The 13,498-nt window shown below is 39.8% G+C and overlaps 1 protein-coding gene across 17 annotated transcripts in view; it reads left to right on the top strand.

Annotated features, from left to right (window-relative positions):
* SYNE1 (spectrin repeat containing nuclear envelope protein 1) overlaps positions 1-13,498 on the top strand; it is a 466,561-nt gene that overhangs the window by 309,644 nt on the left and 143,419 nt on the right. For all 17 annotated transcript variants that reach the window (XM_081251412.1, XM_081251411.1, XM_081251427.1 and 14 more), the window contains 2 exons: positions 1,680-1,853; positions 4,453-4,644. In XM_081251412.1, the coding sequence (XP_081107538.1) occupies positions 1,680-1,853; positions 4,453-4,644 (366 nt within the window). The remainder of the gene's footprint in view (positions 1-1,679; positions 1,854-4,452; positions 4,645-13,498) is intronic.

Here is a 13,498-nt window from a genome sequence, read left to right as displayed (position 1 = left end):
TAATTATAGAAGGTTTGCATGATAGTTTGCTGTGTTTAAATAAGAGCATTTTTATGAATAGTATTACCAATACTGTGAAGAATAAATCCTTAGTTAGCCAATTCAAGCACATTAATTCATGAAAATATTCTTGCAGTTCTGGTTCTCATGTTACTTAACTTTAGTATTATTTAATAGAGAGATAGATTTTAGTCACGGTAGCAGATGTGTTAAAAATAAGTTATCTTCCTTTTTTGTTGTTGTTTCTCTCTTATTATTCCTGGCCCTAAACGTATACAATCATATATTATATTGTTGATCCTATAATTTAAAGTGTCTGTGTCCTTGTATCTCTAGGGTCTAGCAGCTTCTCTGGCAAATAATCTTTATTATATACACTTATTTTATTTAGCTGCTGATTATACCATAATTCAATTAACCGTCCCCCTATTGTTGGGTATGTAGGCTGTTTCTAGTTTTACCTGTTATAAAATTAGTCAGACTAGGTATTCATATATTTTCTGGTTTTGGAGAAATTTTATGTCAGCATGTCTGCTCTATTTAATCTCTCTTTTAAACAATTTAATAAAAATTTTAATTGAAAACATAATAATAGATTATTAATAACATAATTTTAAACATAAAGTACTTAGAGTATCTTAAGGATTAACTTTTTAATTCATTAATACTGTCCCCAGTCACTCTATGAAACCCTCGTGGAATTCTGAAATAAAGTGATTGGCCTGGATTTTTTTAAAAATATGAATTATTTCCCATCATTAAAACATCCTCAGAGATCTAACCAAAAGTTCTGAATTTTTGACTTTGCTCAAGAAACTAATAACACTGGACCACCCTTTCCTGTAGGGGATTAGTTGCCTCAAACTACATGGTGCTGCCCTTTTAGGTGGACCAGATATGTTCTTCAGTTTTCCATAGACCCCACTACTCCCTATAGTTTCCCAGACATTGAAGCCAAGTTACCTACTGTCTTATGCCATTGCTTTGTTCTAATCCTTGACCAGTTTCTATCATTCATATTATCTGCCTTGTCCAATAGATGTATTATTTAAGAACGTTTAACTCTAGATACACGTTAGAATCATTGTAGGAGATTTTAGGGACTTCGCTGGTGGTGCAGTGGTTAAGAATCCACCTGCCAATTCTGGGGACGTGGGTTCGAGCCCTGGTCCAGGAAGATCCCACATGCCGCAGAGCAACTAAGCCTGTGCGCCACAACTACTGAGCCAGAGCTCTAGAGCCCGTGAGCCACAACTACTGAGCCCACGTGCCACAACTACGGAAGCCCGTGTGCCTAGAGCCCATGCTCCACAACAAAGGGGAGCCACCACAATGAGAAGCCCATGCACCACAATGAAGAGTAGCCCCTGCTCGCTGCAACTAGAGAAAGCCCACGCGCAGCAACGTGGACCCAGTGCAGCCAAAAATATAAATAAATTAATTAATTTTAAAAAAAAGAATCATTGTAGGAGTTTTTATAAAATACTAATCTTGAGGCTCACCTCCCCAAATTCTCATTTACTAGTCTGTGATGTGCCCTAAACATGGGTTGTTTTTTTTTTTAAGTTTCACAGGTGATTCTGATGTGCACTCAGGCCTGAGAACCGTTGCTGTACTGTGTTGAATCCTAATGATTTTACCTTAGAGTGATTTAGGTTCCATTCTGCTTAATTCATTAGGAGAAGTTAAATGATCAGCTGGAGGAACAGAAACAGGAACAGGCCCTGCAGAGGTATCGCTGTGAAGCCGATGAGCTGGACCATTGGCTCTTGAGCACTAAGGCCACTCTGGACATTGCACTGGGGTCACCCAAGGAGCCCATGGACATGGAGGCCCAGCTGGTGGACTGCCAGGTACAAAAATGTTCTTGAAGGAATACGCCAACATCACAAGTCACATTTTTTAACTACAGAAAACATAATGGTAACAAAGCTTGGTATGGTTGTATGATTTTTCACAACCTGTATACTTTATATATTTAGAGAGTAGAAAAACAATACCTTATAAAAGCGTAAATAAAATCCAGGCTTGGACTTAGTCTTTTGAAAAATTTTACCAAGTGTATCTATTCTTTAGAGCATTTTCAGCTTCCTGAAGGACCATTCTTAAAGACTGTAAATGCCAAAACACTTATGGTATCTATTTTGGTGGCTAATAAGGAATATAAGTACCCAACGAGAAGAATTAGTATCAGTGAATCGGACTGTGGATAAACACAACAGGAGATGTCTCTAGGTGGCCTGCTGCAATTTTGGTTCTAATTCAGAAATATTATGTGGAAAACTTGGCAAAATTGTCAGTTATAAGCAGACAGATTGAACATGGGAAGGTTGTCTTCTGGAGGAGAGAATTTCCTTCCTCGATGTGAGGTCTCTAGAAATTAAGGTAAGGGGTAATGGCATCAAGGTTTTTATTGTAAGATTATTTTCTTGCCTCTTTATTATGGAAACTTTCAAGCACACATATAAGCATAGAGGATAGATGATAAACTCCCATGTACCAATCATAGAATTTCAAAGATTATCAGCATAGTAGACTTTACACATGGGTAAAGTATGTTTTAAAAGTGCTTTCATCTAACTAACTAGCAAGTCTCTAGAAAACCCGGCCTAATCTGCAAGGTTAAATATCCGTATGCACAACTTCATATTTCTCCCATTTGGAATCGGAGGAAATATGCACAAGCCACTAATTATGAATGCCACTTCTTAATACTTCATATGTCATTCTGGTCATCCCTTTTATGATTTGAGATTTTTTTGTCATATTAATTATTATAATTTGGATTTTTAAATTCTTTGGACAACTTATTTCAGTGTATTTGAAGCATCTCTGCCTGATGGTAGAGAGTAGAGAGCCATGTGCAAGTGTTTTCTATTCTTTCTATCATTTTTTCTGAAGTTCCTTTTCTGAAGAGACATGTATTTTTAGCATTCCCTTCTAGCACTCAAAATTACCCATGCACTAGCATTTCAAAATTATGTTTCATCATTACTCCCATCTCTCCCTTTTGGATGTCTCTATTTTTATAGTTATGCATAAAGTCCATGGTTGAGATAATATATTTCAGGACTTTTCCAAAGTATTGAAATGGTATTTTTTAAAACTCGAAGAATGTGGAATCACACAGGTACACAACAGTTCCTCAGTCAATTGATTCAAGCCTTTAAGCCAGTTGTATAATTACAAGTGTGGCTATCATGTGGAATTAGGGCCCCATTATGACTTTTGGAGCCCTAGGTACTTTGCTTCCATGGGCCTCTTCCTCTATAAAAATACTAAAAATTATATTTGATTTTACAATTGCTTTGGTATAGAGACTAATATAACCTGGGGTGGTATCATTATATATTAATTGTTATTATCTTCATTTTTTTCTTCTGATTTTAAAAGAACATAAAATTAAGACATTTTCTTGTGTCCCCAGAAGTGTTATGGGCTCTCAGCACTGTGTCAGCTGTGCCTAATGGAAAAGACAGTCCTGCACAGAATGATATTAGCTCCATAAAAGTAATCCTCAGGAAATCATCCTTTAAGCCCCACTTCATGAAATATTTCACTTTCCCACTTAGTTCTAGGTTTTAGGATCATACTTTTAGTCCTAGAAGTTGATGGTAGTAATTCTGATTTTGTGCAGGGAAATAAAATATCTTTTCTTATTAATGTATAATTGAGTATAAATTAGAAAGTACATTTCAAAGAGTTCAGAGTTAAGGAATATAAAAGCAGAACAGTTTTTGTAGAAAATAATATGGTTATTTGTTTTGCTTGATATTTTTAGTTGTTTTTCTTTTTTGGTTTTTGTTTTAAATCGTACTTTGGAAGAGGGGAGACTATTTTTGCTTCTTTTCTGGATTTAGCCTCCATTTTAGAAGAAAACCTTGCAGCACTAGAGAGTTGCCACAGAAAGTGAAAGTAAAATTCTTAGGAAAACTTTCAGAAATGTGAGGTTATGTTATATAAAAGACAAAAATAATAAAAATCAAGTAAAAAAAGCATCGATCTGGGAAAAAAGTCAACCCAAAGAAAAATGTTTTGAAAGAGAGAGTCCTCTTTAAATTGACACAAAAAGGGCTCATCTTGTGTTGTCTTTACTATTATTAGCCACATGCATAACAGTCTAACACTAAAATAGTAAAATAATCATAATAATGGGATAACACTAAGGAATGTTTTTTTCTACTTATCTGTTGGCTATATAAAATGTGCTTTCCATATGTTTTTCATTATATAATATCTAATCTTAAATAAGAGAAAAATTAGGAAGCTCAAAGAAGTTTTAGAATCTACGTACCACTCTTGAAGGTTGTAAGAAAACTAGGTTAAAAAAAAAAAACCTGGAGGCATGATCTTTTGGTGAAAGACTAGTAAAGTGTTGTGTTTCGCTGTGAGACACGGTCTTGCAGAGACTGGCAGGGTTTGTGAATTTCAGCCTTATTTCTGTTGTTCCAGAACATGCTGGTGGAAATAGAACAGAAGGTGGTGGCCTTATCAGAGCTCTCAGTCCACAGTGAAAACCTGCTGCTGGAGGGCAAGGCTCACACAAAGGACGAGGCGGAGCAGCTGTCCGTGAAGCTGAGAACCCTTAAGGGGAGCCTCCTGGAGCTGCAGAGAGCGCTGCACGACAAGCAGCTCCACATCCAGGTGAGGCTGCAGCCATGGATGCTGCATCTCTGCACGTGGCTGGTCTGGCCTCTGAGCACGGGACACGTAAAGGGGACAGCTGGGGAATGATACGTACTTATGTACACACCTGCTTTGCACAGTCTGGCATAGGTTTTCAAATAGGTTTTGTAAGAACTATTTGAATGCAGACACCTGAAAACTGCAGCATAGGAAAAGAAAAGAAAATGAAAATAATTACCAAAATCTATCAAGTACATCATTTTAAAAAATATTTAAACATAGGTCATGGATTAAGATATCCTATGACACTCTTATATTTCTCCTTTATTTCTCCTATATTCTACTTTTCAGAGAGACTCTTTTATTTAGCGCCCACAACTTCAGACTTGTCATATATTCCAGGTGAATTGAACCATTTTACTATTGTGTAATGACCTAATGTTCCCTAATAGTGATCTTTGTTTTAGATGACTAGAGCTATTTTTGGGTAATATTTGCCTCACATTTCTTTTAATTTTCCTTTGATTTCACCCTTTCTGGGTCCTTATATTTTAGATTTGTTTCTTATAAAGAACATTTAGCTATATTTTGTTGGTTTTAAACATATGTAGTCAGAAAACCTCTGACTTTTGAAGGGCAGGTTTAGTCCATTTAAATTTATTGTGATTATTGATATGTTTGAACTTTTATTCTTATTTTTTGTTTTCTGTTTTTGTCCTGTTCTTTCTATTCTTCTTTCTCCTTTTCAACCTTAGTTTATAAGTGGTTGAATGCTTTTCTTTGTTTTTTTCCTCTACTTTTTAAATCATAAATACCTAATAAATTCTAAGTTAATATCTTAATCTGCTTCCAGATCAATACAAGAAACTTAGAACACATCCACTCAGATTTCTTCCCATGCACCTTGCATACTATTATTGTCTAATATTTTGATTTTGTTCTTTTTTAATCTATACAAATTAGAATTATTATTATCTTACACAAAAATTAAGCAACTGTGCAGGAATTCTCTGGTGGTCCAGTAGTTAGGACTCTGTGCTTTCACTGCTGAGTGCCTGGGTTCAATCCCTGGTCAGGAAACTAAGATCCCATGAGCTGTGCAGTCCAGCCAAAAAAAAAAAATTAAGCAAAAGTTTATTGAGAAACTACTATGTGCCAGCCACTATTCTATGTGATAGAGTGAAAGAGCATGGGCAACATCTATCTGTATCTGTATATCTATATATTCCATCTTCAAGGGATTATGTTTGGGAGAGACAGATAGTAATATAAAATTAAGGTGCATTATTATATGCTAAGTTAGAAGATGATAAGAGCTATAGGTGAAATACCCATAAGGCAGGTAGATAAAGGCAAGGCTGGACGGATTTGCAGTTTTAAAGAGGGTGGCCAAGGAAGCCTTCCTCAGGTTACGTTTGAAGGAGTGAGCCATGTGGACATGGAAGGATAGAGTTCCAGGCTCAGGGCGAGGCAAGGGCAGAGGCTTCCAGGTGGGCTCCTACCTGGTCTGTTCAGTAAGCCCAACGGCTGGAGTGGAGTGACCAAGACGAGAGAGGTCAGACAGGTAACAGGGGCCCAGTGCAAAGGACCTTGTAGGCATCGTATGGGCTTTGGCTTTTTATGCTGGGGGAATTGAGAAGCCATTGGCGTGTTGGGGGACAAAGGAGTGACAAGATCAAATTATAACTGCTGTAGGGGACCAGGGTGGAAGCTGAGAGACCAGTTAGGAGGTTAGAAGTGATGAGGACTTATTAGATTGTGGATAATTGGGAAAGTGAAAACTCTGAGGAACAGAACTGGGGGAAGGAGGATGAGTTAGGTCAATGGTTTCATTAGGGATAGGTTAGGTTTGAGATGCGTACTCAATGTTAAGCAGTGGTTGGAATTCAAGAGACAGACCTAGACCAAATCATCAGCCTCTAGATGGTCCTCAAAGGCTTGAGACTCCATGAGTTCACCAAGGGTGTGAGGAGAGATAAAGAGCACCAAGTGCTGGGATGCTCCAGTGTGAAAAGTGTGGAAAATGTGGAGGAGCCCACCAAAAAGAGTAAAAAGGAAACACCAGTGAGGTGGGAAGAAAACTGAGATTTGGGTTCCTGGGAGACACTTGAGGGTAAGTGAGTTAAAATGAGGACTGAGAACTGACCACTGGATTTAGCAATGTGCAGGTCTTCTGTGACCCCAACCACAGCTTTTTCAGTGAAATAGTGGAGGCAAAAAACCCTCTGAAATGAAAGTGAGAATGGAGAAGGAAGTTGGAGAGGAAGCGTGCAGGAAACTCAGGAGTTGCACTATAAAGAGGAACAGAGGAATGGAATAAACTATAAGAAGTAAGTTAGGAGAAATTTGTTCCATTTTAAGATCAAAGAATAATGACATGTTTACAGGGAGATGGAAACAACTCAGTAGAGGAAAAATTGATGAAAAAGAAGTGAGATTACCACAACAATCTTTTTGTTAGAAGGGAGAAGATGGGATCAAAGGGGAGGGAGTGGTCTTGGAACCAGTATCAGGAGGGTGGGAAACATCTGTATTTGAGTACAGATGCTGGCAGGGGATATGGCACAAATATTGAAGTGGGAGCTTAATGAACATTCACTACGATTGCTTCTGCTTTCTCAGTGTAATAAATTTTTTTGGACTAAACTACGTATTTTCAGTTCTTTGCTAGTCATATGATTATATGATCTGGAACATCAAGCCTAGTCAACAGAAAACTATTAGAAGCAATGGAAGAATTTAGTAAGAAGACTGGCTTACTAAAAAGATGAAATAGAGAATCCATAACTTTCCTGTATAAATAAAAAGTTAGTGAAATAATATACAATAACTTTCCATCTATAACATGAACAAAATATAAAGTATTTGAAATCTCGACATTTTCAAACCCGAGTGATACCAAAAAAACCTGAAAAAATAGAGAGAAACTTTATTTTTAGATAGGAATACAGTATCTTAAAGATGTCAAATTTTCCTCTACTAAAACATAAATTTAAGTCATTCACAACTAAAATACTAACTGTATATTTTTGAAATGTGACAAAATGATACCAGGTTTACCTAGAATAAAATAAACCTGAAAAAAACTGTAAAATTCTGACAGTAAAGAGTTATGAGGGGTTAATTATTCTTATATATTAAAATACAATTTACAATAATTAGTATTGGCACAATAAATGGATGAACGAAAAATTAGAATAATTATTCCCAAAAGAGATCCCAGTATACAAGGGCATTAGATAAGTGTTTAAGGTGGCATTTCAAGTCACTGTTTAAAATATGATTCACTGTGTAAATAATAATAAAGTAATAGGGGACTTCCCTGGTAGCACAGTGTTTAAGAAACCACCTGCCAATGCAGGGGACACGGGTTCAAGCCCTGGCCTGGGAAGATCCCACATGCCGCAGAGCAATTAAGCCCGTGCACTGCAACTAATGAAGCCTGTGTGCCTAGAGCCCATGCTCCGCAACAAGAGAAGCCACTGCAATGAGAAGCCTGCACACCGCAACGAAGAGTAGCCCCCGCTCGCCACAACTAGAGAAAGCCCGCGCGCAGCAACGAAGACCCAACACAGCCAAAAATAAATGAATAAAATTAAAATGAATAAATAAATAAAGTAATAGGCAAACCACTTGAAATATGATAAACTAGATTCCCTATCCCACTCTTTACAGAAAAAAGTGCATCACAGGTGGATCAAATATTTAATGTAAAAACTAAATCTAAAACGTTCTGGATGTATGGCTATTTAAAAAAAAAAAAAAATCTTAGGATGGGAAGGACCTTTGCCAGTATGCCCCAAACCCAGAATTTTAGTTTCTTTAAAATTACTACATAGAAGTGAGAAAGTCCTGTATGACCAAGAAAATATTAACCAAATTAAATGACATGGACAAATATGGAAGAAACTATGCAAGTCACATGACCAGGAATTAATTCCCTTAATTTCCAGAAATCTTATTGTAAATCAATAAAAAAATAAGAAAGGGTCACCTGATAGAAATATAGACAAAAAATACAAAGAGGTGATTCAAAGGAAAAGAAATACAAATGGCCAATGAACATATGAAAAAATACTTGAACTCACTGTTAGATAAATAAGTGCCAATAAAGACAAAATGCAACTTTTCACGTTAAATTCACATACTTTAAAATGCACACGCCCGGGCTTCCCTGGTGGCGCAGTGGTTGAGAGTCCGCCTGCCGATGCAGGGGACACGGGTTTGTGCCCCGGTCCGGGAAGATCCCACATGCCTGGGAGCGGCTGGGCCCGTGAGCCATGGCCGCTGAGCCTGTGAGTTCGGAGCCTGTGCTCCACAACGGGAGAGGCCACAGCAGTGAGAGGCCCGCGTACCGCAAAAAAAAAAAAAAAAAATGCGCATGCAATCTGACTTTATGAATTAAAGCAAAAAGTAAAATGTTAAAAGTATTAAAGTTGAACAAAACTAGAAGGATTTTCTAACTGGGAGAGAATACCACAGTTCACTTAGTTTTATAAAAGATATTGTCAATCTAACGCGTAATGCTTTTTTTTCCCCCTCATTTTTCCCCCATTGTTGGTGTGTGAATGAACTTTAGGAAACCAAAACAAAGGGAAGGACTTCAAGGTTTCATCTCTGGGATAGTTATCATTTATCAATCTCCAGTTGTGCCCTATGCCTAGAGGCAGGTAGGAACGGAAGGGCCAGCCTAATACACAGGCACATGTAGAGGTTAAAGAGGGGAAGGGTGCTGGCACAGTTGCAAGGCCTCAGGGCCTGGGAAGGGAATATAAATGAGTGAAGCTGACCCAGTCAGGACCTCGGCAAGCTGGTCACCTGTCAAAGAAGCAGTTGTTACTCAGCTCCAGAATTTACAGGCAGCATTGCTAGGTTTTCCAGAGAAAGCATATTTATATCTAAACGTTTCCAATTTTAAAACATTGACATTTTATTCTAAAATTTTAAAATAATTTGTGTGCCAAACAAAGCATATCCAGAAGCCAGGCTTGGTTCTCGAGCCGTCACTTTAGAACTGCTGCTCTGAAGTCTCCCCAGCCTGGCGCCGCCAGTTACTGAGTAGGTGACTCTGAGGCAAGATTCTTGAACTTCCCAAAATTTGTCTCACTGATGTTTTCTGATCTGTAAAATAGGGATCATAGTAGTGTTTAACTTTTCCAAAAAATCCTGAGGATTTTCATTCAAGTAGTGCTTACAGGAAGTGCTCCAGTCTCAGTATAATAAATAACAGCAACTGTTTGCAGACCGCATTCTTTGGTAGGAAAAACTCCTGACATGCTCCAAGGCCTGGTCTGAGACTGGTAGGGCTGGTGCCCACACCCAGCAGATCCTGGCCGCAGGGATTCTTCACGTTGACTAAAGTTCTGACTCTGCCCACAAGTGTAAGCTTCCCTGGGGATACTGCTGTGTGAAGTGTAAATACAGAAAAATGTGGCAGTGTTTGCACTGAAATTGGTCGTTGTTTATTTTAAAGTATCTATAAATACCATCATCTTTTCATCTCATGAGTTCCCAGGATATAAAATATTGATTTTCTAAATACAATCAGAGCTGTTGAGGAGATTATTTTTCCAACTGCAGGAATAAAAAGAGTCCTGTTTACATTATTATTGCCGGGAAAAGGATTATTTGCCCCGGTGTAAAGAATTCAGAGTTGATCTAAAATTAACTAACGTTAACTGGGGGAAAAAAAAACTTCCACTGAGTGTGGACGTCAGTGAAGTTGGGTTTGCGTAATTCAGGAGAGCTGGAGTACCTTCCTAAATCATGTGTGACCATACGCACATAATTCCTCAGTGCTAGTTATCTGTAAAATGGTCATATGTCTTATGGCCATTCTTTTTAACTAATTGGACTTCTAGGCAGGTCAGTGAATAATCCATTAGTTCTCCCCACCCCACCCCCAAATAGTTTCCTTCTCTATATGACACAGGCATATAATAACATCTCTTGAGTTACATGATGTCTTTCTTTGTAATAAGTTTAAATCATTTTCACACATTATCATTCATCTAAGGAACAGAGTTCACCCTATATAAATAGTGAAATGCTTTATAAACAAGTGTTTTATTTAATGTTTAGCATCGTCCAGTCCTCGCTAATGTTCCAAGGAATGTTCCTGGCAAAAATGGTTACTCTTCTAGTATTTCCAGAATAAACAGCTCACATAGCCCCACCCAGATGGGACCCCTCTGGGTCCCACCTGAGTGGGGCTATGTAATCCACCTTATTTCCTATTCCCTAGATAGGTCAGAAAACTGTTATCAGACCTCAGATACTGTAATTACCATTCTTTTATTCCTTCTGTCAATGCCTTCGTATCCCCAAGGGGAAAGGAAAAGAAATTTGAACGGATTCTTAATCATTTTTTGCTTCCTGTGGTCCAAGACTGATGTTTCAAAATGATGAAATCAGCCAGAGAAAAATTGGCTAACTGAAAAACCAAACCTGACCACAGAGAAAATGCATACTAGGCATCTGTTTCTGATGCTGCATAATTTCCTTTTTTCTAAAGCTGTGGATTCAATTAATCAAATATGAGTCCCCTTCTTAGATTTTGTCTTAGAATCTGAGATGTGTCTGTGCATGTAAAAGTGGTTAAGTTTTCCTTAAGACCTAAGATTTCAATTGCTATTTTTCCAGGTACAATTGGCATTTTTCCCCAGTGTGAGAAATTTGAAATCAGAGCTCTCAGTCAGACTATAGTTACCTGCAGAGAAGGGTGAGCTGGGGCCCTGAGGAGTTTCCACGGGAGTCTTCAGGCTGGGCTCTGAAAACAAACCTTTACCGAAGGGCAAAGCAGAGAGGAAGTGGCTGGAGCCCACAAAAGAGAGTTCGCAGGTCAGGGCCATGGCCACTGTTTTGTCACTGGGGCTTTGACTAGGGACAGCTTTCAACCTGTTACACTGACTTCTTGGGGGTCATTCTCTACAGGTCCGTTTTGATTTTTTTTGTTGTTGTTGTTGCGGTACGCGGGCCTCTCACTGCTGTGGCCTCTCCCGTTGCGGAGCACAGGCTCCGGATGCGCAGGCTCAGCGGCCATGGCTCACGGGTCCAGCCGCTCAGCAGCATGTGGGATCTTCCCGGACCGGGGCACGAACCCGTGTCCCCTGCATCGGCAGGCGGACTCTCAACCACTGCGCCACCAGGGAAGCCCTACAGGTCCGTTTTGACCTGCTGTTTCCTCCTTGCCTGGAAAAGCCAGGATCTCTCAGAGCTTATTCTGGATAGATGGAGCGTTCTCAGATGGGAGAGACTGCTTTCTGAAGAAATGTGTGGCCTTCAGTCCTGGAGGAATGTCAGACCACCCCAAAGCTCCCACCTTCAGGAAGATCATTGCTTCTCTGGAAGAGGCACTCCTGGGAGGGCGGGGAACATACGACCTGGGTGTCACTAGTCACCTGAAGGTCCTGCGGAATGCAAATAACATGTTTTAGGCCAGTGGCACGCCAGTTATTCTACCTAAACCACATTCTTTTCCTGGGGAGCTGGATCGTCTTAAAGGAAAGCAAGTACCTGTGAGCTAAGGTGGCTCAGAATCTGGAAAGGATGAAATATAAATAGTACCTGTAGGTTTCACTGTTTCCTTCACTGCACTTCAAGCACAGATACCGGTGCTGCCAGGTTGACGATCTGGAACATTTCAGTTTCATTATGAGATTCTGTTGGGTAAGACAGAGGGGAAACAGCCCCCATCTATTTCTCTGTAAGAGTTAGTGTACAATTCTGAAAATAAGAGGAAGAGAAGGGTCTTTGTGGGCAGTCAGACGGGCTGAGCTGAGGTGGCTGTACCCCATTCCGTGGTCAGAGTCCACAGAGAAGAGCCAGGGGCCGGGGGAGCAGCATCTCCGCAGGACGACTCTTCTATGGAAGCACCCTAAAGAATGTTCCCTTTCTCTGTGCCTGCCCCCGGCCCCTCCCCTTGTTCCAGCCATGCTTGCCCTGTCTCTGCTCTCTCTGAGATGCTAAGTTTCTTTCCCCTACGTCCATCCTTTGCTCCAGTGGTTCCCTTGGCCTGGAGGCCCCTCCCTCAATCTTTGCCAGCACTCCACACACGTTGTCAGCTCTGAAGGCGCCTTCCTGCCCAGCCTAAGAAACCCTTCCCCTTCACTTTCCATCCCATTATTTAGTTTCACATTCCTTGTAGCTCTTAACACCATCCCAGTGTATCTTTTTTTTTTACATCTTTATTGGAGTATCATTGCTTTACAAAGGTGTGTTAGTTTCTGCTTTATAACAAAGTGAATCAGTTATACATATACAGATATTCCCATATCTCTTCCCTCTTGCGTCTCCCTCCCTCCTACCCTCCCTATCCCACCCCTCCAGGCGGTCACAAAGCACCGAGCTGATCTCCCTGTGCTATGCGGCTGCTTTCCACTAGCTATCTATTTTACGTTTGGTAGTGTATATATGTCCATGCCTCTCTCTCGCTTTGTCACAGCTTACCCTTTCCCCTCCCCATATCCTCAAGTCCATTCTCTAGTAGGTCTGTGTCTTCTTGTTTGTTTATTGTCTGTCTCCCCAGCAGGGCCCTTGTCTGGCTTCTGGGCTGAATACCACCCAATGCCCAAAACATTGCCTGACACACAGTGGGTGCTGATTCGTATTTAGTAAATGAATCATACCAAAATGGTGTAATTTATCCTTTGACGTATAAATATATGGGAGTAGAAAGGCACTCATTCAGAACTAGTTCCATTCTGACACACCGTATTTTAGGGCCTGTTAAATTCCGTCAGGATAGTCTGGCAGGAAGAATGAACTCCTTCCTGCCCGGGTAATAAGTAATTACATTGGCTTTCTCCTTTAGCCATACTTTGTCAAAGCCAGAGTGGCAACAGATGGCAGTGGAGTCTAGTCCTGGTGGTGA

Source organism: Mesoplodon bidens, assembly GCF_964165515.1.
Source record: "Mesoplodon bidens genome assembly, chromosome: 12".
Classification (NCBI taxonomy): domain Eukaryota; kingdom Metazoa; phylum Chordata; class Mammalia; order Artiodactyla; family Ziphiidae; genus Mesoplodon; species Mesoplodon bidens.
Note: the sequence above shows the minus strand (reverse complement) of the source record. Positions and strands in the feature narration are given on the sequence as shown.